The 23,929-nt window shown below is 52.7% G+C and overlaps 1 protein-coding gene across 8 annotated transcripts in view; it reads right to left on the bottom strand.

The window, feature by feature from the left end:
* Positions 1-2,784: 2,784 nt before the first annotated feature.
* Positions 2,785-23,929, bottom strand: part of KSR1 (kinase suppressor of ras 1) — a 161,099-nt gene continuing 139,954 nt past the window's right edge. For 4 of the 8 annotated variants that reach the window (XM_027516554.1, XM_027516555.1, XM_027516563.1 and 1 more), the window contains 9 exons: positions 23,400-23,448; positions 21,782-22,161; positions 18,613-18,709; positions 15,129-15,262; positions 14,318-14,449; positions 12,789-12,924; positions 11,101-11,234; positions 7,902-7,982; positions 2,785-5,988 (listed from right to left, as the gene is read on the bottom strand). In XM_027516554.1, the coding sequence (XP_027372355.1) occupies positions 5,910-5,988; positions 7,902-7,982; positions 11,101-11,234; positions 12,789-12,924; positions 14,318-14,449; positions 15,129-15,262; positions 18,613-18,709; positions 21,782-22,161; positions 23,400-23,448 (1,222 nt within the window). In that variant the 3' untranslated portion in view covers positions 2,785-5,909. Of the gene's footprint in view, positions 7,268-7,901; positions 7,983-11,096; positions 11,235-12,788; positions 12,925-14,317; positions 14,450-15,128; positions 15,263-18,612; positions 18,710-21,781; positions 22,162-23,399; positions 23,449-23,929 lie in introns of those variants that run through there. The other 4 variants (XM_027516557.1, XM_027516558.1, XM_027516559.1 and 1 more) reach the window with 3 other exon arrangements.

The raw sequence follows: 23,929 nt of genomic DNA, 5'->3' as shown, positions 1-23,929 counted from the left end.
CATGGGAAGAGTTGACTCATTGGAGAAGACTCTGATACTGGGAGTGATTGGGGGCAGGAGGAGAAGGGGACAACAGAGGATGAGATGGCTGGATGGCATCACTGACTCGATGGACATGAGTCTGAGTGAGCTCCGGGAGTTGGTGACGGACAGGGAGGCCTGGCGTGCTGCGATTCATGGGGTCACAAAGAGTCGGACACAACTGAGCGGCCTATCTGATCTAAACCTTTGCTCAAAGTAAAATGGTCTCCTCTTATTTCCATGTTGTTGTTTAGTTGATAAGATATGTCTGACTCTTTGTGATCCCACAGACTGTAGCACACCAGGCTTCTCTGTCCATGGGATTCTCCAGGCAAGAATACTGGAGTGGGTTGCCATCTCCTTCTCCAAGGGATCTTCCTGACCCAGGGATCAAACTCACATCTCCTGCACTGGCAGGTGGATTCTTTACCACGGACCACCTGGGAAGGTGGATTCTTTACCACGGAACCACCTGGGAAGCACTCTCACTTACACGCAACAGGCATATTACTCACCCTTCAAGTCAGCTCCAAGGCCACATCCTCCATGAAGCCTGCTAGACAGACTGAGGGACTCCTTCCTTGGGTCAGCCACCAGCTGAAGTCAAGGGTTCTACCTCTTTCCTGTGCCCCAGCACTTTGCACCATCTTTTGAACACAGAGGTGCTCAATAAATGTCTGGCCAATAAATTGCCCAGTTTCTGATGAGAAGGATGTTCTGGAGTCAAGCTGTGGCCCAAGTCCTGGACTAGCCACTGGCCAGCTGTGTTATCTGGAGTAGATATCTTAACTTCTCTGTGCCTCAGCTGAAACATCACAACAGTTCCTACCCCGGGGGGTGCTGCTGTGAGGACTAGGTTAAGGTAAGATGATGTGCAGAAAGCACTTCCTTGGCTCAGAGGACGTTGGTTCCCCTTGGCCCCCATCTGTTGTGCTTACCCCAACCTCTTGCTTACCTCTCTTTTTTTTCTAAAAAAATTTTTTTAAGACTTTTTTTTAATGTGGACCATTTTTAGTCTTTTTTAAAATTTATTTTTAATTGGAGGATAATTGCTTTACAATATTGTGTTGGTTTCTGCCATACATCAACATGAATCAGCCATAGGTATACATATGTTTTGGAGAAGGCAATGGCACCCCACTCCAGCACTCTTGCCTGGAAAATCCCATGGATGGAGGAACCTGGTGGGCTGCAGTCCATGGGGTCGCTAAGAGTCAGACAAGACTCAGCGACTTTACTTTCACTTTTCAGTTTCATGCACTGGAGAAGGAAATGGCAACCCACTCCAGTGTTCTTGCCTGGAGAATCCCAGCGACAGGGGAGCCTCGTGGGCTGCTGTCTATGGGGTCGCACAGCAGCAGCAGCAGCAGCATACATATGTTTGCCTGAAAAATCCCATGGACATAGGAGCCTGGCAGGCTACAGTCCATAGGGTTTCAAAGAGCTGGACACAGCTGAGAACGCTCACATACCTATGTTCCCTCCCTCTGGAACCTCCCTCCCAGCTCCCCAGGTTGTCAAAGAGCACTGGACTTGAACTCCCTGCATCATACAGCAAATTTCCACTGGCTCGCTGTTTACATACGGTTAAGGTATATGTTTCCTTGCTACTCTCTCAATTCATCCCACCCTCTCCTTCCCCCACTGTGTCCACAAGTCCTTTCTCTACATCTGCATCTGCATTGCTGCTGCTGCTAAGTCGCTTCAGTCGTGTCTGACTCTGTGCGAACCTATAGAAGGCAGCCCAGAAGGCTCCCCCGTCCCTGGGATTCTCCAGGCAAGAACACTGGAGTGGGTTGTCATTTCCTTCCCCAGTGCATGAAAGTGAAAAGTCAAAGTGAAGTCGCTCAGTCATGCCCGACTCTTAGCGACCCCATGGACCGCAGCCTACCAGGCTCCTCTGTCCATGGGGTTTTCCAGGCAAGAGTACTGGCATGGGGTGCCATTGCCTTCTCCACATCTGCATTGCTGCCCTGAAAATAGGTTCATTGGTATCATCTTTCTAGATTTCATATATATGCATTAGTATACAATAATTATTTTTCTCTTTCTGACTTACTTCACTCTGTATAATAGGCTCTAGGTTCATCCACCTCTTTAGAACCAACTCAAATGTGTTCTTTTTTATGGCTGACTAATCTCCCTTTGTATATATGATTCTATACATAGAAAACCCTAAAGATGCCACCAGAAAATTTATAGAGCTAACCAATGAATATAGTAAAGTCTTTACAATATTGTCTCTGTTTTGTATCTTGGTTTTTTGGCTGTAAGGCACATGGAATCTTAGCTCCCTGACCAGGGGTTGAACCCACACCCCTCACATTGGAAGGTGTAGTCCTAACCACTGAACGACCAGGGAAGTCTCACATTTCTCTCTTTATAACTGGCAAGGAGAGGCTCCCAAAAATATTGAGATGAATCTTAATGATTCCCTCCCCTCAAGGCTTTCATAAGTCAAAGACCCCTCCAGCAGAGGAGACAGTGACGGGTCTGAGTATGTTACCAGGCTGTCACTGTTGGGGGTAGGATGACCTTCTTCTGTACATCATGGGCTTTGATGCTCTTATCTCTATTCCTTCATATGTTTAGAAATATCTGCCTCCAAGGTCCAGGCAAAATTTCTTTCCCTGGAGGGAGCTCCCAGATGGGGCCAAACACCCTGCCCCCTCCCTTCCTGCTTTCCTACGCCACCCATCCGAGAGCCCCCCACCTCTGCCCCACTCATCTGGAATGGACCCAAGGAGACACAAGGCCCAGACACCTTGGTAACAATTTTATTCACAGACTCTAGACACCCAGGCTGGGCCTGGCACAGTGTTCTTGCCAATGGCAAAAAAAAAAAAAAAAAAAAGAAACCACAAAAATGGATAGTGCACGTCTGTTAATACTAACCATTTTAATTTAAATTAATAGTATTTCTGGAAGACAAATGCAGTTGATAGAAAATATAAAAACTTTTAATATACAAATTTTACATCACATTCAAAAAAGCAAGTGTGTGCCTCGTGGCCACAGAAGATGCTGGGTTTGCACACACAGATGAAATCCTGGCCGACACTGCAGCATCGCACAAGCTCCCTAACTTGCTTCACATTTATATCTCCACCCGGCCCCCAAAGCAACACAGCAACCCCCACCACCCCCACCAGGGGCTTACAGGGCATGCCATGCCCCTCAGTGATCACAGGAAGAAATGCTGTGAGAGGGCAGAGGGATTCCAGGCCCTGTACGCGTCTTTGATTTGGTGGTTGGTGTGGAGACGTCATCTTGGCTACACGCCACTCACAACTGGTGGGGAACTCGGGATTCAAGACCTTGGGTTGGATGGAGACCAAGGGTTCTGGCTCTGGTGTTTAAAGGCATCAGGAACAGATCCCAGGGATTTGGAGGTGAGGCTGGGGAGTGGAGGGTGGTGGGGGGCAGGGCGCAGGCTGAAGGTTGAAACTTGGGCTCCATTCTCAGACCCCAGGGGACCTCTGCAGCCCCCGAGATCTTGTCCAGGAGGGCTCCCAGCTTCTCCATCCCTTTCACAGTTGGCTGTGAGGGCTGAATTCACAGTATCTGCCATCCTTCATGTGTTTCCAAAGCAGATGGGGGGAGCACACGGAAGGGCAGGCGTGTCTTCCTAACCTCAATTCACAGTCACTTAAATAGAGACAGGGTGATGGGGACCACCTGGGGAGCTCCTCAGCTGCTTCTCTTCAATGACAGGTAGGGCAGAGGCTCAGACTGAGAATAAGAAGGCATCCCAGGGCCCGGGAGAGGAAGAGGGTGGGCCCCAGTCCCACCCTCCGGGTTCCTGGCAAATCATGTTTCCTAAACGCGGGCACTGTGACTGCTCCCCTCCTGGTCTGGTACTACTTGCACACAGTAGGCACTCAAAGAAATCTTCTTGAACTGACCCAAGAGTGTGACACCCTTCAAGGGAAAAAAAACCCAGACTGACTGTCCATGGGCAGTGAGGTGAGTCCCATTTACTCAGCTGCCGTCCCACCCCTCAGGCCACCTGCTCGTCCAAGAGTTCAGAGGGGAAACGTGAGAGGCATGAACTGTGACCTCTGCGAAAGAGCCATTGTGGGGGGAGGAGCCTGATGACCAGAGGAAGCAGAGTCACATGCCATGTCGAGTGGGGAGATCAGGGGAGAGGCTGACCTGGCAGTCAAATGGATGATGGGGAGAAGCCAAGCATCCCACAGAGACAAAAGACCCCAGAGCCAAGTCTAGCTGGTTTACAGCTTCTCCATCTTCCTCCCCACACACCCAGCAGGCAGGGTTGAGGTGCTGTTGGCCGGGAGGCCCGGGTACCCAGCACAGCTGTTCGGCTGTGCCCTCCCAGCAGGGCCGCCAAGGGATGCTCAGCCCAGAGCTGGGAAGGTCGCCCCACAGTCTCCAGGCCAAGCAGCCCATTTCATGTGACAACTTGGCCAGACTCCAGGTTCAGAGCCTGGTTAGACAGGTGTACATAAACCCCGTGGGAGGGCCACGTGCCTTCTCGTCTTGGCTCCAAATGTGGACATGAGTTGTGGGTCTGAAGACAATCTCCTCTCCACTTTCATCACCCTGGGTCATTTTTGGCTTTGGAGCCTGATACGCCCTAACCTTCACTGAAGGGCTTCTCTGCCATTTGGAACTTTCCTCTTTAGGAGTCAGCTTCTAATGAGGACAGGCAGGACCCTCTCATATGCTGGACTTTCCCAAACCTGGTTCCAACAGACACAAGCCTTGGTGCTTGGGAAGATTCTGAAGGTGGGGGGCTTGCTAGCTGGGTCTAAATGAAAGGCGGGGCGCACACCTCCCACCTTATCTAAGAGCTCTGAACATGGGCAGAGGAGTCAGGAGCAGACTAGGGTGTTTCAACAGGACTCAGGGGTGGGCAGTTACAGAACTTTGGCAAGATCGATGATGGGCTTCTAAATCACAGGGCACCCTGTGATTGGGAGAGTGGGCTCAGAGACCCTGCCTGCCTCTTCCCCGACCTTCTACCTTCCCTGTTTTCATGGATCAAGCTTTCACGGTGTACACAGCTGCTGGGCTGGGCCTTAGCACTGGGGTCAAATGTTAGTTAAGGACTGGGATATATCTAAACAGTTAAAGCCTTTCATCCTATCTCCCAGGTGCCCCGCTGGGGGCTTCTTGAAAGAAACACCTCCATAGGCAGTGGAGACCCTGGCTGGGAACCACTGGATCAGTCCAGATGGTATCTGGATTTGATCTGTCTCTGCTTTTCCAGAAGATATGGACTGGATTACAGGGGTCAAAGGTGAACTCAAGCTGTCTGCAAACTCCTGACCCTGTTAATCCAGCTCAACTCTTGGTCAGGGTCTCACCTGCAAGAGGAGGAAGAGACCGCACCTCTTTGATAGGATGAGAGGTGATGGGATTTGGGGCCAAAGTAGAAGCCTGGTCAAACCCTGTGGTTGCCACCCCCCAACCCCGCCCGTCCTGCCAGGAGACCAGCCACAATCATGATGCTTTTCTTCCTCTGGCCCAGTGTGGGCGCCTCCAGAGGGGAGGGCCACTTCTGCCATCCTGGCCCACGGTGCCAGCAACCTCTGCACAGACTGTTTTTTTTATTATTACCTATTGTACAACCTCAAGTCCAACTCCACACGAACATATATGTAAACATTTGCCGCCTGTCAGGACAGGTCTGGTTGTTGGTGATGTCATTTTAAGAAACGGCAGGTGCAGCTCCATCTCCGGGACCCAAGTGTTTTTGTAGATGAACGGTCTAAGCCAAGGCCTCGTGCTCCTGGTTTGTGGCACTTAGAAGAGTGGCTGGTATTTTGAAGAGCATTGGGTTTTTTTTTGTTGTGGTGGTGGTTCGGATGTTTGAGAGACACATTTAAGAAAGAAATACGTTGTCAGAAAAACCGCACAGCTGGCTACATCTTTGGATTACTGGACTCCAGGATGCCCAAGCCAAACCTTTCAAACCGGGGTACAACTTTGCTGCTGTTAATGCTGAAAAGAGGAACAAAAACAAGAATTATAGCCCTGCAAGTTTTGATCAGAATTTGGGCAAAGTTAGCTAATGAGCGGGCCAGTTCCAGAAGCTCCGTAGAGGACCCGGCCGCACCAAGAAGTGGGAGTGATGATCAGGCCAGTGGCCTTGGCAGAGCTGCTCCTGGTCACACCTGGCCCGGGGTGGGGGTGGGGGGTAGAGGTGCTAAGCCTCAGCTCCCTCCTGGAGGGCGGTGGCCTGTTTGTCTCGAAAGCCCCAGCACCCCGCGTGCCCAGAAACTTCTGCGGGCTCATTCGCATTGGCAGCTCATTCTCAAAGCTCTTGCTCCGAGTGGAATTGGGTGGGAAGAGAAACTCAGCTCCAGCCTTGAGAGTGATATTTGCATGCTCCTTCTAGAAATGGTCCTCAAACGCGGGGGTGCCTCAGGGCCATCTGGGAAGCGGGTTGAAATACAGGTTTTCAGCTTCTGCCTCCAGACACCCAGATTCAGGTCTTGGGTCAGGAACCTACGTTTAGTAATACATGGAGGACCTGTGCGTGACCTGTCAGCCACACTCTTGCCAAATGCTGGCTTGGGGTCTGGTACTTTCTGTTTACACAGGGCAGGTGGAAGGGGAGTGATGCTGTGGGGGCGGAGGGATGGACAGGAAGCTTTTTCACAGTTGTTTGGAGACAGGCCCCACCCCCTTGCTTCAGGACGACTTTCCCAGGTGTCTGTGCGGCCGAGGACACACCCCTTCAAGCTGGTGTCTTTCACGGCAATAGAACTTGTGATGTTACACACCAGCCCGCCAGAGGGGACCGCAGGCAGCTCTGAAATCATTCCACTCCTTGGCCAAGATCCTCGTGGGTTAAGAGCCAAGCAAAACCCCGCCCCCTGTCCCAGGGACACACCTGCGAAGGGCCGGTATGTTGCGGGGGGCGGGAGAAGGGGGATCTCTCTCGTTGAGTTGTTAGTAGGGAGACGGGACCACCCCACAGAAGTGCTGCAGAGAGATGAAGTTGCGTCCAGGGAGGAGGTTCTGGGTTGGGGGGTGCTGTTAGGGAGACCCTCCGTGGAAAGCTGTTACTCAGGCACACACAGGGCCACAGGGCGGGGCGAGGGCCAGTTTTAACAAACAAAGCAGAAAGAAGTCTCAGCAGAGAGGCTGGGGCGGCAGCATCGCATTCCCTGGGTTAGTGCCCGCAGCGCTGTTTGAGCTGGAGTAGAAGTCGCAGTGCCCAGCGTGGATTAGGAGGAAGAAAGCCCCGAACATGCAAGGCAGCCAGGCCTACAACCTACAGGAGGAGAGACAAGGGAGAGAGCAGAGTCAGAGCCTGAGACCATGGGGAGGGGGCAGGGGGCACGGCTAAGGCCTGGCCAGGGCACAGGGCAGGGGCCCCTCTTTCCCTGTGGACAGAGGAAAGGACATCCCCATTCCAGTCCATGCTTGGCAGCAGAGCAAGCTTGGAAGGGAGCCTGGCATAGAGAACCTCCCCCAAGCTTTCATCTGGGACACGGCCACAGAATGCTGAACAGAGGTCAACCAGCAGGCCCACGGCTCCTCATTGAAACTGACATCTTGGAGTTTACTGTGTCTGTTCCCTGCATTCTCTTCTTTAAGATCCAGCCAGAGGGGCTTCTGGGGACTCAGGCCAGCAATCTGAGTTCTTGCCCTCCCTAGAACAAGCCATCATCTGCCACGGTGTGTGGACTGAGGCCCTGCCCCACGCTGTGAGTCTGCTCTCAGCCCGGGGAGAGAGCCTGCAGGGCCCTCGCCAGTGGCCATGTGAGCCGCCAGAGCATCACTGTTATTTATGGGAATACCACACGCCAAGAAGGGGAAGCTGGATGCAGAAACAGTAGGAAACAGGATGTGCAAAGGGTTAAACGCAAACAGGCCGAGGATCAGGGAAACGGCAGAAGACACACTATTCCTCCAGGACTGGACAGTTGTTCCTAAAGTCGGGGTGACCGGAACGTCCTTTCCCGTAGTAGCGGCTCCGCCAGCGCCTGGGAGTGCCCGCAACCATTTTGCCAGGCGTGGGAGGAGCGCGGTCCAGCAGGTGATGGAGATGGACACCCAGCGTGGGTGGGTGGAGGGGGGCCGCAGGAATCAGGATGGCAGGAGAGGGGGGAGATGACAGGACAGGCCAGCACATCCACCACCCCCAGAAAATAAAAATAAGCAACAAGATCGATGGAAAAGAAAAGAGAAAATGAGAATTAGAGGCTTGAGTGTGTGGAAGTAAAAATCATGAACAGAAAGCTTTGATACAGATTTGCTGAGGTACGCTGGCATTCTTTCCCTGCAGGGGCTAAAACTGATCACTTTGGGCAGGAAACCTCCCTATTTGTGACTCTGTGCCCCACGTGTAGAAAGAGAAGGTGGGGCTCCATGGCTTTTCAGGAATCTGGAATCATCTCCTGAATGTCAGCACCCGCTCAATGCAGCCTTCTCTTTGGGGGAGGAGAAAATCAAGGCCTAGTTTGCTAAACGAGCCACCCAACATCTGACAGACCAGATCCTTGAACTTCTTATGAGACCAGGAGAGCCCCAGGCTCCCACCCAAACCCAGCTCCCATGACTGTTCTCTTCTGGAGACCCTTCCTCAAGCTCCCAGGGGTGAGGGCAGCGTGCCCACAGAGGCTGGGTTTTTGCCTGGCACTCAGCATGTTGTCATCATTCCCTCCTTCATCCCCTCACCCACCAAATATTTACTGAGTGATTACTACACCCCCGGGACTGTGCTAGGAACTGAGAATACAGAGGTGACAAGACAGCGTCCTGCTCGGAGGGCTTACAGCGCACGTCTGCCCGTCTTTATCCCAGACCATCAGCTCTGTGCTGGTGGAGGCCCGGCCCTGGCATGTGACCTCAGGGGCGGTGCAGCTGCCAGCAATCTCTGGGAAAAGCCCACGCCTCTGACAGCAACATCCTGTCACCCACTATTTGTACTGGACTCTGATCCATCTTAAGTGCAAAATACTGAATCGAATCTTCATCATAAGGTAAAGTATTCCCTCACCACATATCGTCATTTGTCAGACTGTCCCTACAACGGGCTTCGGTAGCCACATTTCTTCAACAAGTTCTCCTCACAGGTACTGCTGGGCTGACCCAGCCTGGGCCTCTCCTCCCCTTCAACTCAAAGCTTGGTTTGGTTTATTTTCAAAACGACCTGGCAAACTAAGTGTCTGTCAAATCAGGTCACAAAAAGTGATCATTTTAGAGTCGTAAAAAATAACAAACAAACAACAACAAAAAAAGTGTGACAGAGACCATATGTAGCTCATTCTGGAAGAAGGAGGTACCGACACCACCACACACGTGGGGAGGTGTGAGATCTGGGTACAGCTTTTCCGGGGGCTATGCTCTTGCCCTCCCTCCAACTCCCATCAAGAGAGGCACCACTTGGGACTTCCCCTGGTGGTCCAGTGGCTAGGACACCCAGCTCCCAGTGAAGGGGGTCTGGGTTTGACCCCTGATCAGGGAACCAGATCTCACATGGTGCGGCTAAGACACATTGTTGTTCAGCAGCATAGCTGTGTCCGACATTTTATGACACACCAGGCTTCCCTGTCCTTCACCATCTCCCAGAGTTTGCTCAAACTCATGTCCATGGAGTCAGTGATGCCACTGCAGCCAAATAAATATTTTAAAAAGAGACAGAGAAGCCCCACTGTATCTGTTCTATCTTCATGTTCTGGGGCTGTGGCAGATTTCACTTCTAGAAAGTGCCTTTCACCTTAAAAGAAAGTTCAAAGCCATGAATCTTGCCCAAGAGTCCAGCCACATGTGACCTGCCACTTGTTTCTGTACAATCCACAAACCAAGAATGTCTTTTTTTTTTTTTCACCTTTCTAAATTGCTGGCGGGGAGGGAATCAAAAGAAGACTATTTCATGGCCTAAAATAATAGGAAATTCAAGTTTCAGCATTCATAAGTAATGTTTTACTAGAAGCAGTCAGCCCGTGAGCTTATAGGCCTGTGACTGCCCCCACACCAAACAGCAGAGCTGAGTTGCTATGACACAGACTGTATGCAGTTGTATCAGTGCTTTGCACACTGCTGGGTGCCCCACAAACCCCACTGACAAGAGCTGTCACTCGAGTTTCCCTCTCGGCCTGCAAAGCTCAACTATTTCCCATGTTTAGGCTATGTCTGCCCACCCCTCCACTTTGTCCAGCTGTGGAGCTGAGGCCGGAACAAGGAAGGACTTCCCCAGATTCTCGCAGAGGCAGGGCAGGCGTCTGTTTATGAGGGATCTGGCAGAGAGAGCCAGAGAGACACAGAAAAAGGGAAAGGAGGCAGAACTCAGAAGAGAGGAGTGGAGACCACCCTGGCACTGAGGCTGCCGAGGATCAGGATTACACAGAAGGAGGGTGGGCCTCCAGTGTCTAAGTGGCACTTAAACCCCAGAGATGCAGCCCCAGTAACAGGTGGCTGCTCAGGGGGCTGAAAGCTCTGTCGGGAGACTGCCATTTTAAGCAACAGCCGCTCTGCTGGTTTTGGTGAAGCTCTGTTTTGCCCTTTCCCAGGCAGAAACTTCTTGTTAAGGCCTTAGCCTGGGCCCAGCTTTAGCACTGAGCTGCTAACAGTGATATGGAGGTTTTCACAGAGGAGGACGGGAGACACCAGCCTGTGGAAAAGTCTCCAAAATAAATGTGATGAACAGCAGACTTAGAGAATGAACTTATGGTTGCCGGGGGAAGGATGGTAGAGGGGGATTTAGGGAGTTTGGGATGGACATGTATGCACTGCTATATTTAAAATGGATAACTGATAAGGACCTACTGTATAGCACAGGGAATTCAGCTCAATGTTATGTGGCAGCCTGGATGGGAGGGGAGTTTGGGGGGAGAATGGATACAGTATATGCATGGCTGAGTCGCTCTGCTGGGCACCTGAAGCTACCACAGCATTGTTAACTGGCTGTACTCTAACATAAAATAAAAAGTTTTTTAAAATGTGGTGAACAGAATCCCAGTACCCCTTGGGCAAGGGAATGAGTCCCCTCTGGCTAACCAGCTCTAGGGGTTCCCTAGGTAGAAGTCTCAGGCAGACAGAGCAGATGGTGCCCTATCCCCAAGACACCTGGCTGCAGGTCTGGCTCCAAGGGGTACTTACTCAGCAGACTTCCAGAAGTGCCCAGGGTGCGAGAGCCGCCGGTTCAGCTTGGGCAGCTTCTCCAGCATGTCCATCAGCAGGGGGAAGCTGGGCCGCTCCTGCAGGTCGAAGGCCCAGCAGGCAGACAGGATCTCCTGCAAGGCGAGACGCCACGAGAAGGCATGAGAGCTGGCAGGGAGCAAGAGGGGCGCAGCAGAGGCCCTCTGCCCAGGGTCCCTTTGATGCTCCCGGGCACCAGCACCCCGCAAGCTGATGGTCCCCCGACCCTCCTGCCGACACTGAGGTGACCAGCCATGGCTGGAATACAGCCAAGAAATAACTTAATTTCAGAAGTACTCTCAGGCTTCCAGTTAAAATGAAAAGCATGGGCCTGCCTCTCCTTCTTCCTTCCTTGACCTCCCTGGAATAACAGTCACAAAGCCAAAAGACAGGTCAGAAGAAAGAGATCACAGACGTTTAGAATGGAAAGCAGAAGGCAGCATGTTGACAGGTGAGACACAAGATATTCAGAAGGTGTACAGGGTGGGGCTGCAACAGAGGTGGGAGCCTGGGCATTGCAGGAATGGAGGCTGGAGTGACAAGACCGACTGGGCGTAGGGCAGAGGAGTCGGCAGAACAGCTGTCTTGACCACCCCAAGTGATGGCAAAGCCCTTCTCCTTCGGCCTACTCTCTGGATCCAATCATCCACACTGCATCCCCATTGGCCTTTCAATTCAGGAGAACTTCCTGTAGAAGAGAGACCTGCACACATGACCAGGCAGGTGGAGACCCAGCGAGGACACTCACAGCCTAGGTGGCACTTGACCTGGACGAGCACCAGGTGGTCCCCCCAGAGGCCTCCACTGCAGTGCTGCCCAGGAACCCCCTGGAGCTCCTTATCAACACCCCGCTGGCATCTGTCTGCTCCAGGCCCACCTGACTCATGAGCGCATGGCTAACACTGAAAACACCGCTCCTGGACTCCTGCACATATCACGGTGCCAGGCGGGGTGAATTTACACACTGCGATGCAGAGAAACCATCAGTCACCCGAGGGGAGCAAACCTATGATGATTTGGCCTCTTGAAAACGAATTTGCTGGGGAAATCTTACTAGTTCTCGAACACTCGAGAAAGACGTGGAGGAGAAAGATCTGATACTACCACAACCCCACTGTTTGTACTTTAGGGAGTGAAATTTGTTATTATCTTTCTAGTAAGTAACATACAGGCTTTATTATCTTTCTCATAATTTAACAAAACCAAGAGCTTTATTTCCTTTTTTTTTTTTTAAGATAATTGTTTTTTAAAGGTTAACAGTGGGGTAGTGGAGGATAGAGGCTTCATGTGTGTGTATATGTGTGTGTTTGTACTCAGTCATGTCAGATTGTTTGCGACCCCATGGACTGTAGCCCGCCAGGCTCCTCTGTCCATGGGATTTTCCAGGTAAGAATACTTGACTGGGTTGCCATTTCCTACTCCAGGGGATCTTCCCAACCTAGAGATCAAACCCATATCTCCTGCGTCTCATGCATTGGCAGGCGGATTCTTTACTACCCACCACCTGGGAAGCTCAGAGGCCTCCTAGCCAGCAGCATGGAGGCCAGCCTGACATGCAGTGGTTCTACTTCTCAGGTGGGTGAAGGAAGGGCAGCCAGGCACTGGCCCTCTAGCCCCACCACCCTCTCCAACGCAGGGCAGCTACTCACAGTGACTTCCTTCCCCAGGCTGATGGAGGCCAGGACTCGCTTCATGCCCTCTCCACTTCCAATCTGCCAGATCAGGGCCTCTGCAGCTTGGTTCTTGAAGGGCCAGTCTCTGGCTTGCAGCTCATACCAAACAGTCCTGTGGAGACCACCCATCCACATGGCGTGAGCTCCTAAATGGCTCCGCTCAGCTCACACTAGCAGGGCGTGGGGTGGGGGGGGGGGGTGGGGTGGCGCCTGCTGCCATGATGCCTGGAGCCCAGCCTGAGGACCCGGGACCCTCGGCCCACCTTCGTCACCCGCCAGACTTCTGGGACCACCCTGAGTCCACCAGGGGCCCTGTGCTCCCATGTGGTGAGAAGTCTGAGACACCACCGGCTCTGGGCAGAGGTCCTGGTACAACCATTCAACCTCAGTGGGGTGGGTACCCATGGCCAAGGTCCTCTGAGGAGTGATAGGAATGCCCAGCCCTGGGCCTGGCACACGAAGGTGCTCAGGAAATGACAGTGACAGGTCAGGGCAGGAAGAGCCCACCCATGAGCAAAGGATCCCCCAAGAGATGATGGCATGGGGCCCTCACTCTGACCCTCCAAGTCCCCTAGCTTTTCTCGACTTATCTGCACGGGACCGTCTCCATTAGACCCACCCTGACCAACACAGGGACGGGGTGGAGGGCACGTGAGGATACTGAGTAACTCAAATGTGGGGAGGGGAACTGAGGTGTAAAACACACCACATTTTTGAAAGCTCTGTGGCATAAAATATCTCCTGAATTTCTTATTTTGATCACATGCTGAAATGATATTTTGGCCATACTGAGTTAAATACCTATTGAAACCGATTTCACCGGTTTCTTTTTTAATGTGGCTCAGAGAAGGTGTTATGCATCTGGCTCGTGTTTTATTTCTACATTTCTGTGTGTCTGTCCATCAGCAGGCCAGCTCTTCTCAGGGCACAGATGGAAGCTGCCCCCTTCTCCCAGGAGGACAGCTCTTGGTTAGCTCTGGAGACTGTCCTTGGGGAGCAACAGGTGAGAAGCACACCCAGAGTTAAGCATTTTATGCGTGTGTGCTCAGTCGCTTTGGCTGTGTTTGACTCTTTGCGACCCCGTGGACTGTAGTCTGACAGGCTCCTCTGTCCATAGGGATTCTCCAGGCAAGGATACTGGGATGGGTTGGCATTTCCTCCTCCAGGGGATCTTCCTGACCCAGGGATCAAACTCACATCTCACTGGGTTTCCTCCACTGGCAGACAGGTTCTTTTCCACTAGCACCACCTGGGAAGCCCCTTAAGTATTTTATACAATTACCTAATCGGTCCTCATGAAACTGCTCTACCAGGGAGGAGCTCTATTCGTCCCATTTTACAGGTGGGGAAAACAGAAGGTCAAGGGCACAGTCACTGGCCCAAAGCAGCAGCTGAAACAGCCTCAAAGCACATCCCCCTGCCCCCCAGTAGCCAGCAGGATCCTCTGTTTCAGCCACAATTGGCCTCAGAGGCCCCAGGAAGAGGGACACCAGGCACCTCCTCACCCGAATGCATAGACGTCGGCAGCTTTGGAGAAGGGCAGCTGGTCCTCGTCCTTCCCGGGGGTCATCTCCCGCACGATCTCGGGGGCCAGGTAGCACAGCCAGTCATGTGACAGCTTCAGCTGGTTCTCACGCCTGGAGGCCAGAAGCCAGGGCAAGGACAGGGACTTTAGTGGGCAGCAGCGAGGCCTGCAGGGCACATGTCTGCCCCAGGGCTGGCATGCCACCACGGGCGTGTGCTCAGTTGCTCAGTCGTGTCTGACTCTTTGCAACCCCTTGCACGGCCCAGAAAAGCAGCACGCCAATGGGGCACTTGCCAAGGCAAGTGGGGGAATGTTACAGAGGAGTGATAAGCAGGTTCTTCTAGAAAAGCAGGCCAAGGACTGTATTGGCCGGGAGCTGCTCCCGAGGGCGCTGATTCTCTACCCTGGGAGAGCAGAGGGAATCTCCGTGCAGGAGACGGGAACTGCCTGTGGAGCTCACAACCTGGCCTGGGGCTGGCTCTCCCTCCTGGGGTCCTGAGGCTGGGGGAGTGGCCCTTCTCCTTCAGGATTCGTAGAACTAGAACCTGACGCTGAGAAAATGGGAGTGAGGGGACCCAGCCTCCTCAGCGGTCAGCCTGAGAATTAAGCACTACGAGGGACCTCAAGGTCACCCAAATCTGATTCTGAACCGGAACCACAAGAGCAGGAGCAGAGCAGGCCTGGCCTTTCCTATAGGGAAGGCTGGCCCTTGGCCACTGACAGCGAGAGTGCCCAGGCCTCGGGCCCACCAGCACTGCCCCAGTCTCTCTGGACGCCCAAGGCCAACTGACCGTCCTTCTCGTACGACGCCCGAGATCCCGAACAGCCCGAAGTCTGTGATGACCACTTTGCCGTTGTCGTAGAAGACATTCTTGGATTTGAGATCTTTGTGCACAATGCCCTTGGCGTGGAGGTACCCCATGCCCTGGAAGACAGAGAGCCTCACGTCGGGGGCGGAGGGAAAACGGACGATGATGGCCTTAGCTTCTACCCTGGGCCAGGCCCTGAGCCAGATGCCTTACCCCAGTCCCCTCATTTAACCTTCACAGCCCTATGCAGTGCTGTCTCTTTTTCACAGAGGAGGAAACCCAGCCTCAGGGACAGGCAGTCCCTTGCCCGGGTCATGCAGCGGTTAGGCAGCACAGCTGAGATCTGGTTCCGGTCAGCGCTGCTGCCCCACACCCACCTTATACTCAGAAGAAGCGCAGAAAGTGGGGATGGGGGGCTCTGGAGGAGGGGTGGTCAGGAAGTGTATGAAGGTTCACTGTGATGCTACCCTCCGTGATTTTATTTGATTTCTTTTTTAATATTTTGGCCATATTGTGAGGCATGTGGGATCTTCCCCAATGAGGGATCAAACCCGTGCCCTCTGCATTGGAAGCATGGAGTCTTAACCACTGGACCTCCAGGGCGTCTTTACCCTCTGTGTTGAGTCATAAAAGACCCAAGGATTTAAGGTCTCATCAGGCTTTGCACAGCTAGCCTCACCTCTCAGGCTGAGCCAAGGCTTGGGCTGGGAGTGGGGAACAGAGTGGAATTCCCGCAGGGGGAGTCCCCGAGCTCAGGTGGCCCCACTGCCCCTGCTGCCGTAGAAGTCCTGGACTAGGACTGAAATCTGGGTCAGATGATTCGAATTCACTGTGTGGCCTTGGACTTGACTTCTGAGCCTCAGTTTCCTTATCTGCCAAGTGCCAGGTCAGGGCTGGGTGATTTCTAACCAATGCCCTATTTGCACCGAACGCTGACTGGCCAGGAACGTGGGTGACCTGATGCAGGCATGCTCTCATCCCAGGCCAAACCGAGGACTCCCGGGCACCCTGATGTGCTTGGGAACAGGGAGGGGGTACACGATGTCACGATTGAAGTGGGCATCCTTGCCAGGTCAGAAAGAGGCACATGCAAACCCACCTCCCTACCTCCCGCATCAAGGGGTGCTTCACATGTGAAAAATCTCCCTGCCTTCAAAGGTATCTCGGGGTGAGGAGGGGAGAGGTCAACAAGTCCCATTGAGGAAACAGAAGGAACGAGCTGCGAGGCAGAAGCAGACAGAACTCAGCCAAACCCAGAGCTTGGACCAAGTGGGCCTGGAGCTCGTCAGAGAAGAATGTACGCAGGCAGATGCTCTTCTGTAAGAGATGGGAGGGCGTGGGGTTCACTGTGGCCACTTCCCTCAGGCCTACTGAGAGCTGTCATCCCACCACGGAAGCGGGCAGGTTTCAAAAAGAGTGACTTACTCTCTCCCAAAATTCCATCCTGAATGCAAGACGATCCCCCTGAAAATATCTGCCTACTTCCCAAACCAAACCAAGGCACAAGGCTTCCCCAGTGACCGAAGAGAGCCAAAGAGCACACCTTGGGTTGAACAGGGACCAGCTGTGTGACGAGGATAAGTGGCTGCACCTCTCTGAGCCTTGTTAATAAAACAGGTGCCACAGCCTCAAACAGCCAGAGACAAGAAAGAAAGTGCCCGGGTCTGGAACACAAACTCTCCTCCCTTCCTATAATTTCACAACACTTCAGGGGTGGCCCCCCAAACCTTCTAACCAAAGGTCTGCTGCTGCTGCTGCTAAGTCACTTCAGTCGCGTCCGACTCTGTGCTACCCCATAGATGGCAGCCCACCAGGCTCCTCCGTCTCTGAGATTCTCCAGGCAAGAACGCTGGAGTGGGTTGCCATTTCCTTCTCCAATGCAGGAAAGTAAAAAGTGAAAGTGAAGTTGTTCAGTTGTGTCCGACTCTTCATGACCCCATGGACTGCAGCCTACCAGACTCCTCCGTCCATGGGACTTTCCAGGCAAGAGTACTGGAGTGGGTTGCCATTGCCTTCTCTGAACCCAAGACCCCATTATTATATTTTGAGCCTCCAAGTATCACAGATGCATACAAAAGGAAGTGGCTTAGAAGTTCCCAGAAGAAGGGGGATGGGGAAAATAAATGAGCCAGCAGAGAGCTTGCTTCTGGCTCTGCAGCTCCAAAACCTGTGAGCAACTTCTACCCTGGAATCTTCCAGATGACTCATTCAGCCGAACTCAGCCAAACTCAACACCCAGACTCCCCCAGTGTCCTGACAATAAGGAGACAGAACAGTGTGGGGGAGCAGGGCCCAGCAGGTTTGGGGATATCACAGAGTAGGTTTAACACTGCAGCTCCCCCCAACTTCTCTGTGATGAGACAGACTACAGATGAAGGCATACATGTGATATTTTGGTTTGGGGGGGCTGCAAAAGTTTAATGCAATCATTTGTGGTTGTGTAGTCACTAAGCTGTCTTTTTGTGTGTGTGTGTGACTCTTTTTTTGATCCCATGGACTGTAGCCCACCAGGCTCCTCTGTCCATGGGATTTCCCAGGCAAGAATACTGGAGTGGGCTGCCATTTCCTTCTCCAGGGGATCTTCCCGGTTCAGGGACTGAATCTGTGTTTCCTGCATTGGCAGGTGGATTCTTTACCACTGAGCCTTCAGGGAAGCCCATGCGTTCGTTTTGCTATGTGGAAATGTCATGGAGAAATCTTGGTGTTCCTAAATGTCACTGAGATTTCCATCTTTTCCTTTCCAATGATGTGCACACATGATGGATGGAAGGAGGGAGGGAGAAAAAAAGAAAAAAACAAAACTGAAGACAGGACAGGGACAAAAACGTGGTGGGAGCTGGTAAGAGAAAGCTTTTCTGCAAAAACAAGAACCAGGAAGAGGAAGCCCATCCAGCCCTGATGGAGTTTTTCTCAGACCCTGTCTGCTGCTAAATAAAGAAACAAATAAGCGTTTCTCTCACTTTTGTTTAATTACTTGGAAAAGATGGAAGCAAAAGAAAAAAGGCTGCCTGAGTTGAGCCTGAGGGCCTGGTCTACATGAAACTTAGATTCAGAAACTTTAAGGCAGAACACCTGCCGCAAACCTTAAATCTAACAGATTCTCACCCGGGCTCAATGCTCTCTCCACGGATTATCGCAGTTTACCTTTGCACCAATCCAATGAGGGAGGTGATGCAGGCAACCCCATTTTACAGGGGAGGAGGCCGAGGCTCAGAGAGGCTAATCGACCTGCCCGAAGTCACATAGCTGGCATCACCAAGATTCAAACTCAGGCCATCCGTCTTTAAAGCCCACTGCATTTCTCCAGTGTGTTCAGTTCCCAGCAGACAAGACAAAGAAAGAGGGAAGGAAATGGAGGTCCCATCCATGAGGCACCCAAGCTAAAGGGAGAGACAGAACAGCCGCCGCCACAAGCCTGACACCGGCAGACGGATCGGGAGACAGCTAGGAGCCCTGGAGCCGTTACCTTGATGATCTCCTGGGCGATCTGCCTGGTCTTGTTGATGTCCAGAGATGTCTTGGGGTCCCTCACAAACGAGTGCAACGTCCGTCCCTTGCAGAAGCTGTGAAGAGCGGAGAGTCAGGCAGAGATCTGGGGCCCGTGCAGCCTGACCTCAGCCCTTGTGGAGCCAGGGAGAGCTGTGTCCACCAGCTCCATGCCCTGGACCCTGGGTGCCAGAATCCTTCTTGACCAACCTGAGGCCATTCCTTCTTTGTTTCATTTTGGTCGCACTTCATGGCACATGGGGACCAGAGATTGAACCCTGCCCCGTCATGGAAGTGCTGCGTCTTAACCACTGGACCACCAGGAAAGTCCCCTTGATGCTCAATGCTGCAGGGGCCCAGCCTGAATGGGCAAGAACGCACGTCCCCTGAGACCTCTAGCCCACCCACCATAGAACAGGAAACAGTTCACTAAGTTTAAGGATTGCTCAGTTGTGTCCAACTCTCTAAGATATACAGTCCATGGGATTCTCCAAGCCAGAATACTGGAGTGGGTAGCCTTTCCCTTCTCCAGGGGATCTTCCCAACCCAGGGATCGAACCCAGGTCTCCCGCATTGTGGGCAGATTCTTTACCAGCTGAGCCCCACATTCAGAGCAGTCCACCTGCTCTCGTGGTGCGAGGCAGGAACTCAACCACTCAAAGTCAACCAGGGAAGAACCTGGCCTTTTCAGGCTGTAACCAGGCAGCATCAGGGCTCTGGGATCTCCATAATGACTTTCATGATGGTGCTGTTCTCTGATCACGGGGTTTTTTATGACAAGGCTGAATGTGCAGTGGAGCAGGGGTGGGGGCGGCTATCAGCGGTGTCAGGGTGATTGTATTAGATAAGGGGCTTGGATCTTGGAGTCCCTACCTGTGCTGCTGCTGCTGCTAAGTTGCTTCAGTCGTGTCCGACTCTGTGCGACCCCATAGACGGCAGCCCACCAGGTTCCCCCGTCCCTGGGATTCTCCAGGCAAGAACACTGGAGTGGATTGCCATTTCCTTCTCCAATGCATGAAAGTGAAAGGTGAAAGTGAAGTCCCTCAGTCATGTCCGACCCTCAGCGACCCCATGGACTGCAGCCTTCCAGGCTCCTCCATCCATAGGATTTTCCAGGCAAGAGTACTGGAGTGGGGTGCCATTGCCTTCTCCGGTCCCTACCTGTACTGACTCCTAAAACCTGGGGTGAGGGACTTCAGTGGTTAAGAATCCGCCTTGCAATACAGGGGACTCAGGTTCGATCCCTGATCGGGGAAGTAATATCCCACAGGCCATGAAGCAACTAAGCCGGCATACCACAATGAAAGATCCCATGAGTTGCAACTAAGAGCAGACACTGCCAAATAAATACATAAATATTTAAAGCAAAACCTGGAGTGAGGAAGGACCTAGAGAAAATGGGTGGCTTTACTGCTGCTCCAGGGAGAAGCCTTAAGCCATCTGAGGTAGGGGCTGGTTTTTAGGAAACGTCTCCAATGAGATAACGACCCTCAGGGTCTGGAGTATCGGTTGATGGTTACTTTTCCATGTTCCAGCCCCCTCAGCTGTGTTAAATGTTTTGTTAATGTTCTTTTATTCTTCTACTATATGTGCTAAGTAGCTTCAGTCGTATCTGACTCTTTTCGACCCTGTGAACTGTAGTCCACCAGGCTCCTCTGTCCATGGGATTCTCCAGGCAAGAATACTGGAGTGGGTTGCCATTTCCTCCTCCAGGGGATCTTCCCGACCCAGGAACTGAACTCGAGTCTCGTGTCTCCTGCATTGGCAGGCAGGATATTTACCACTAGTGCCACATTCCCTTTAAGCAGACTCGGATCTCTCATCTGGGTGGATGAGAGAGAGATGGAAGGCTGGATGATGGACAGCACCGAGGCTGGGGTCTGAGGGATGCTGAGCACCTCCTGCATTGGCAGCTGGACTCTACAACTAGCCACCGGAGAAGCCCTTAAAAACATGAGTGTATACAAACTCCTTGATGGAAGGCATGATAAGGAACTGTTTACAGTACCCATCTTTGTTTACAGCACCCAGGTAGGGTGGGAGGAGACTGGTTTTCACTTTGTGCTTTTCCAGAAGATTTGAATTTTCTCTCTTTTAGGTATCCTTTCATTAATTTATTTATTTAATGTCAGTGGGGTTATAGGATGGGGAAATTAAGACTCCATTTTGGGGGTTTCTTCTTTTTTTAAGATTTTTTTTAAAAATGTGGACCATTTTTAAAGCCTTTATTGAATTTGTTACAATATTGCTTTAGTATTGTAACATTTATTTTTAATTGGAGGGTCACTGCTTTACAATGTTGGGTTGGTTTCTGCCATAAAACAACGTGCATCAGCCGTAAGTGTGCATATGTCCCCTCCTTCTTGAGCCTGCCTCCTACTCCCACTGCATCTCTTCCCTCTAGGTTGTCACAGAGCATCCGGCTGAGCTCCCTGTATTGTACAGCAACTTCCCATTAGCTATCTATTTCACATATGGCAGTGTATATATGTCGGAGAAGGCGATGGCACCCTACTCCAGTACTCTTGCCTGGAAAATCCCATGGGCGGAGGAGCCTGGTAGGCTGCAGTCCATGGGGTCGCTAAGAGTCAGACACGACTGAGCGACTTCACTTTCACTTTTCACTTTCCTGCATTGGAGAAGGAAATGGCAACCCACTCCAGTGTTCTTGCCTGGAGAATCCCAGGGACAGGGGAGCCTGGTGGGCTGCCGTCTGTGGGGTCGCACAGAGTAGGACACGACTGAAGCGACTCAGCAGCAGCAGCAGCAGTGTATATATGTCAGTGATACTCTCTCAGTTCGTCCCACCCTCTCCTTCCCCCTCTATGTCCACAAGTCTGTTTTCTATGTGTCTCCACTCCTGCCCTGCAAATAGGTTCATCAGGACCATTTTTCTCGACCCCATACATATGCATTAATAGACAGTATCTGGTTTTCTCTTTCTGACTTACTTCACTCTGTGTAACAGGCTTTGTCTTTTTGGCCCTGAGGCACGTGGGATCTGGTGTCGAACTCGCACCTGCTGCAGTGGAAGGCGAAGTGCTAACCCCTGGACAGCCAGGGAAGTACGTCTCTACATGAAAACGCCCTCCAGGGGCATGCAAATCACCAGGCCCCCAGGGAAAGGGGAGGGGGCGGGGCCGGGCTACCTGGTGATGATGGCCAGGTGGGGCGGGTTCATGCAGGCCCCCATGAAGAGCACCACGTTCTCGTGCCGCGTCTGCCGGTAGTTCATCACCTCCTTCTTGAACAGCTTCAGATGGTCCTGATTGTGGCCGTCCATCTCCAGCAGGCGGATGGCCACCTCGCCGTGCCAGCGGCCGCGGTGCACCCGGCCCCAGCGGCCCTGCCCGATGGGCTCGCCCAGCTCCACCTGCTCGAAGGGGATGTCCCACTCCTGCAGGTACACGCTGGTCTGGCTGGCCTTGCGCGAGATGGGGCCCCGCCAGGGCCGGCGGGAGGTCGGCAGGTCATCCACCTCGTCCTCATCGTCTTCGGCCTCTGACTTGCCGGCCTCAGGCTCCTCGGCCTGGAAGGAGAGGAGGAGGGAATAGAAGGGGCGGCAGGCCTGGGGCCAGGTGACTTCCCTCCCTCAAGACCCCACCAGGTCAGGGAGCAGAGGGGTCTAGGGTCAGGAGGCCTGGGCTCTAGTCACAGCTCTGTGCAGACCTCATGTGCGAAGTGGACGGGTCACTCAGCACCACACGGTCCTAAGGTCCTAATCCACAAACTACGGAGCGTGGCCCTTCTTCCCGCCAATGTTCCAAGACATTGCTCCTAGGAGCAATACCTAATCGCTGGGGAAGAACACTAACACCCTTTCTGGATATGCTTTTAGTTTTAAAAAAATATTTATTCACTTTATTTGCCTGCACCAGGTCTTAGTTGCAGCATGTGGGATCTTTTTTTCTGTTCTTAGTTACAGCATGCAGGAGTTTTAGTTGTAACATGAGCACTTGGTTGCTGCATGAGGGATCTAGTCCCCTGACCAGAGATCAACCCTGGGCCCCCTGAATTGGGAGTGCAGAGTCTTAGCCACTGGAAAACCAGGAAAGTCCTAGGCTTTTGTTTAAACACAGAGTCTGAGACTCTCCTCTGTGTGCTGTGTTGTGCTTAGTCGCTCAGTCTTGTCTGACTCTTTGGGACCCCATGGGCTGGGGCCCGCTAGGCTCCTTTGCCCATGGAATTTTCCAGCATTTTCTACTCCATAGGATCTTCCCGACCCAGGATCAAACCCATGTCACTTGCATCTCCTGCTTTGGCAGGTGGAGTCTTTCCCACTAGCACCCCTGGGAAGCCTGTGACTCCTCTGGGCAAGAGGAAATCAGTCTGCTGAGGCTCATAAGCCACCACACTTGCCAAGCTCGGGTGACACTGGTTCAAAGGTCAAAGCAGCAGTCCTTGGCCCCAGCTACAATCAAAATCACCCAGGAATATTTGATAACATCCAACTGCCTGGCCCCACCCCAGACTGAGGGAAAGTCTCCTGGGCTGGGGCCCAGGCCTCTCGGCTGGAGGTGGAAACCACAGGAATAAAGAGCTAACTTTAGCCTCAAAAAACAGAAAAGCAAAAGGAAGCTTGCTTCGTGGCACCCCTCACTGCTCTCGCTGCCTTGCACACTGCCCGCGTCTGGTGCAGCAGGTGGGCACCTGGGATAGCCCCCACCAGAGCCGGGTGCCCACACGCTCCCAGACACCTCCACGCACTGAGCCGGGGAGAGAGGAAAGAGATGCCCCGTCTACGGCTCACGGGTTACCATCACTCACCTCCACTTCATGATCTTCCAACACATCTGCTTTTGGCTGGTCGTCAAGCCTAAGAGTAAAGCAGGGTTTGTCAAGGAGACCCCAAGGCTGGGCCACTCGGCTCCCAGCTGGGCAGGGGACTCCCCACGCGAGGTCTGAGAAAGGGGTGCCAGGCCTGGACCCTTCCTTTGACCCACTTGGTCACGGGGAAGGCGGTCTGGATGCTGTGGAAACACACAGCAGGCTGAAGGCCAGACCCCACTTCCCTTCTCCGGCCTTGGCCTTCCCCAGGCTGAACTTGAGGGTGGTGGGGGCTGAAGGGTGGACAGTGACCATCAGGGACCTTTCAAATCTGACAACTAGTATGGGGTTCCGAGCACGGACACAGGATTTGGAATTCTACTTCAGGACTGCTTCCGTTACTCCCTAGCTGTGTGACTTAATGCAATTTCTTAACCTCTCTGAGCTGATCCCCTCATCTGGATGTCAAGGATGACACCTACTTTACACCTGGCTGAGAACTCGACCAAACAAGGTGAGTCAGGTGCTCG

This window comes from Bos indicus x Bos taurus, chromosome 19 (genome assembly GCF_003369695.1).
Source record: "Bos indicus x Bos taurus breed Angus x Brahman F1 hybrid chromosome 19, Bos_hybrid_MaternalHap_v2.0, whole genome shotgun sequence".
In the NCBI taxonomy this organism is placed as follows: Eukaryota; Metazoa; Chordata; class Mammalia; order Artiodactyla; family Bovidae; genus Bos; species Bos indicus x Bos taurus.
This window is presented reverse-complemented; position numbering and strand designations above follow the sequence as displayed.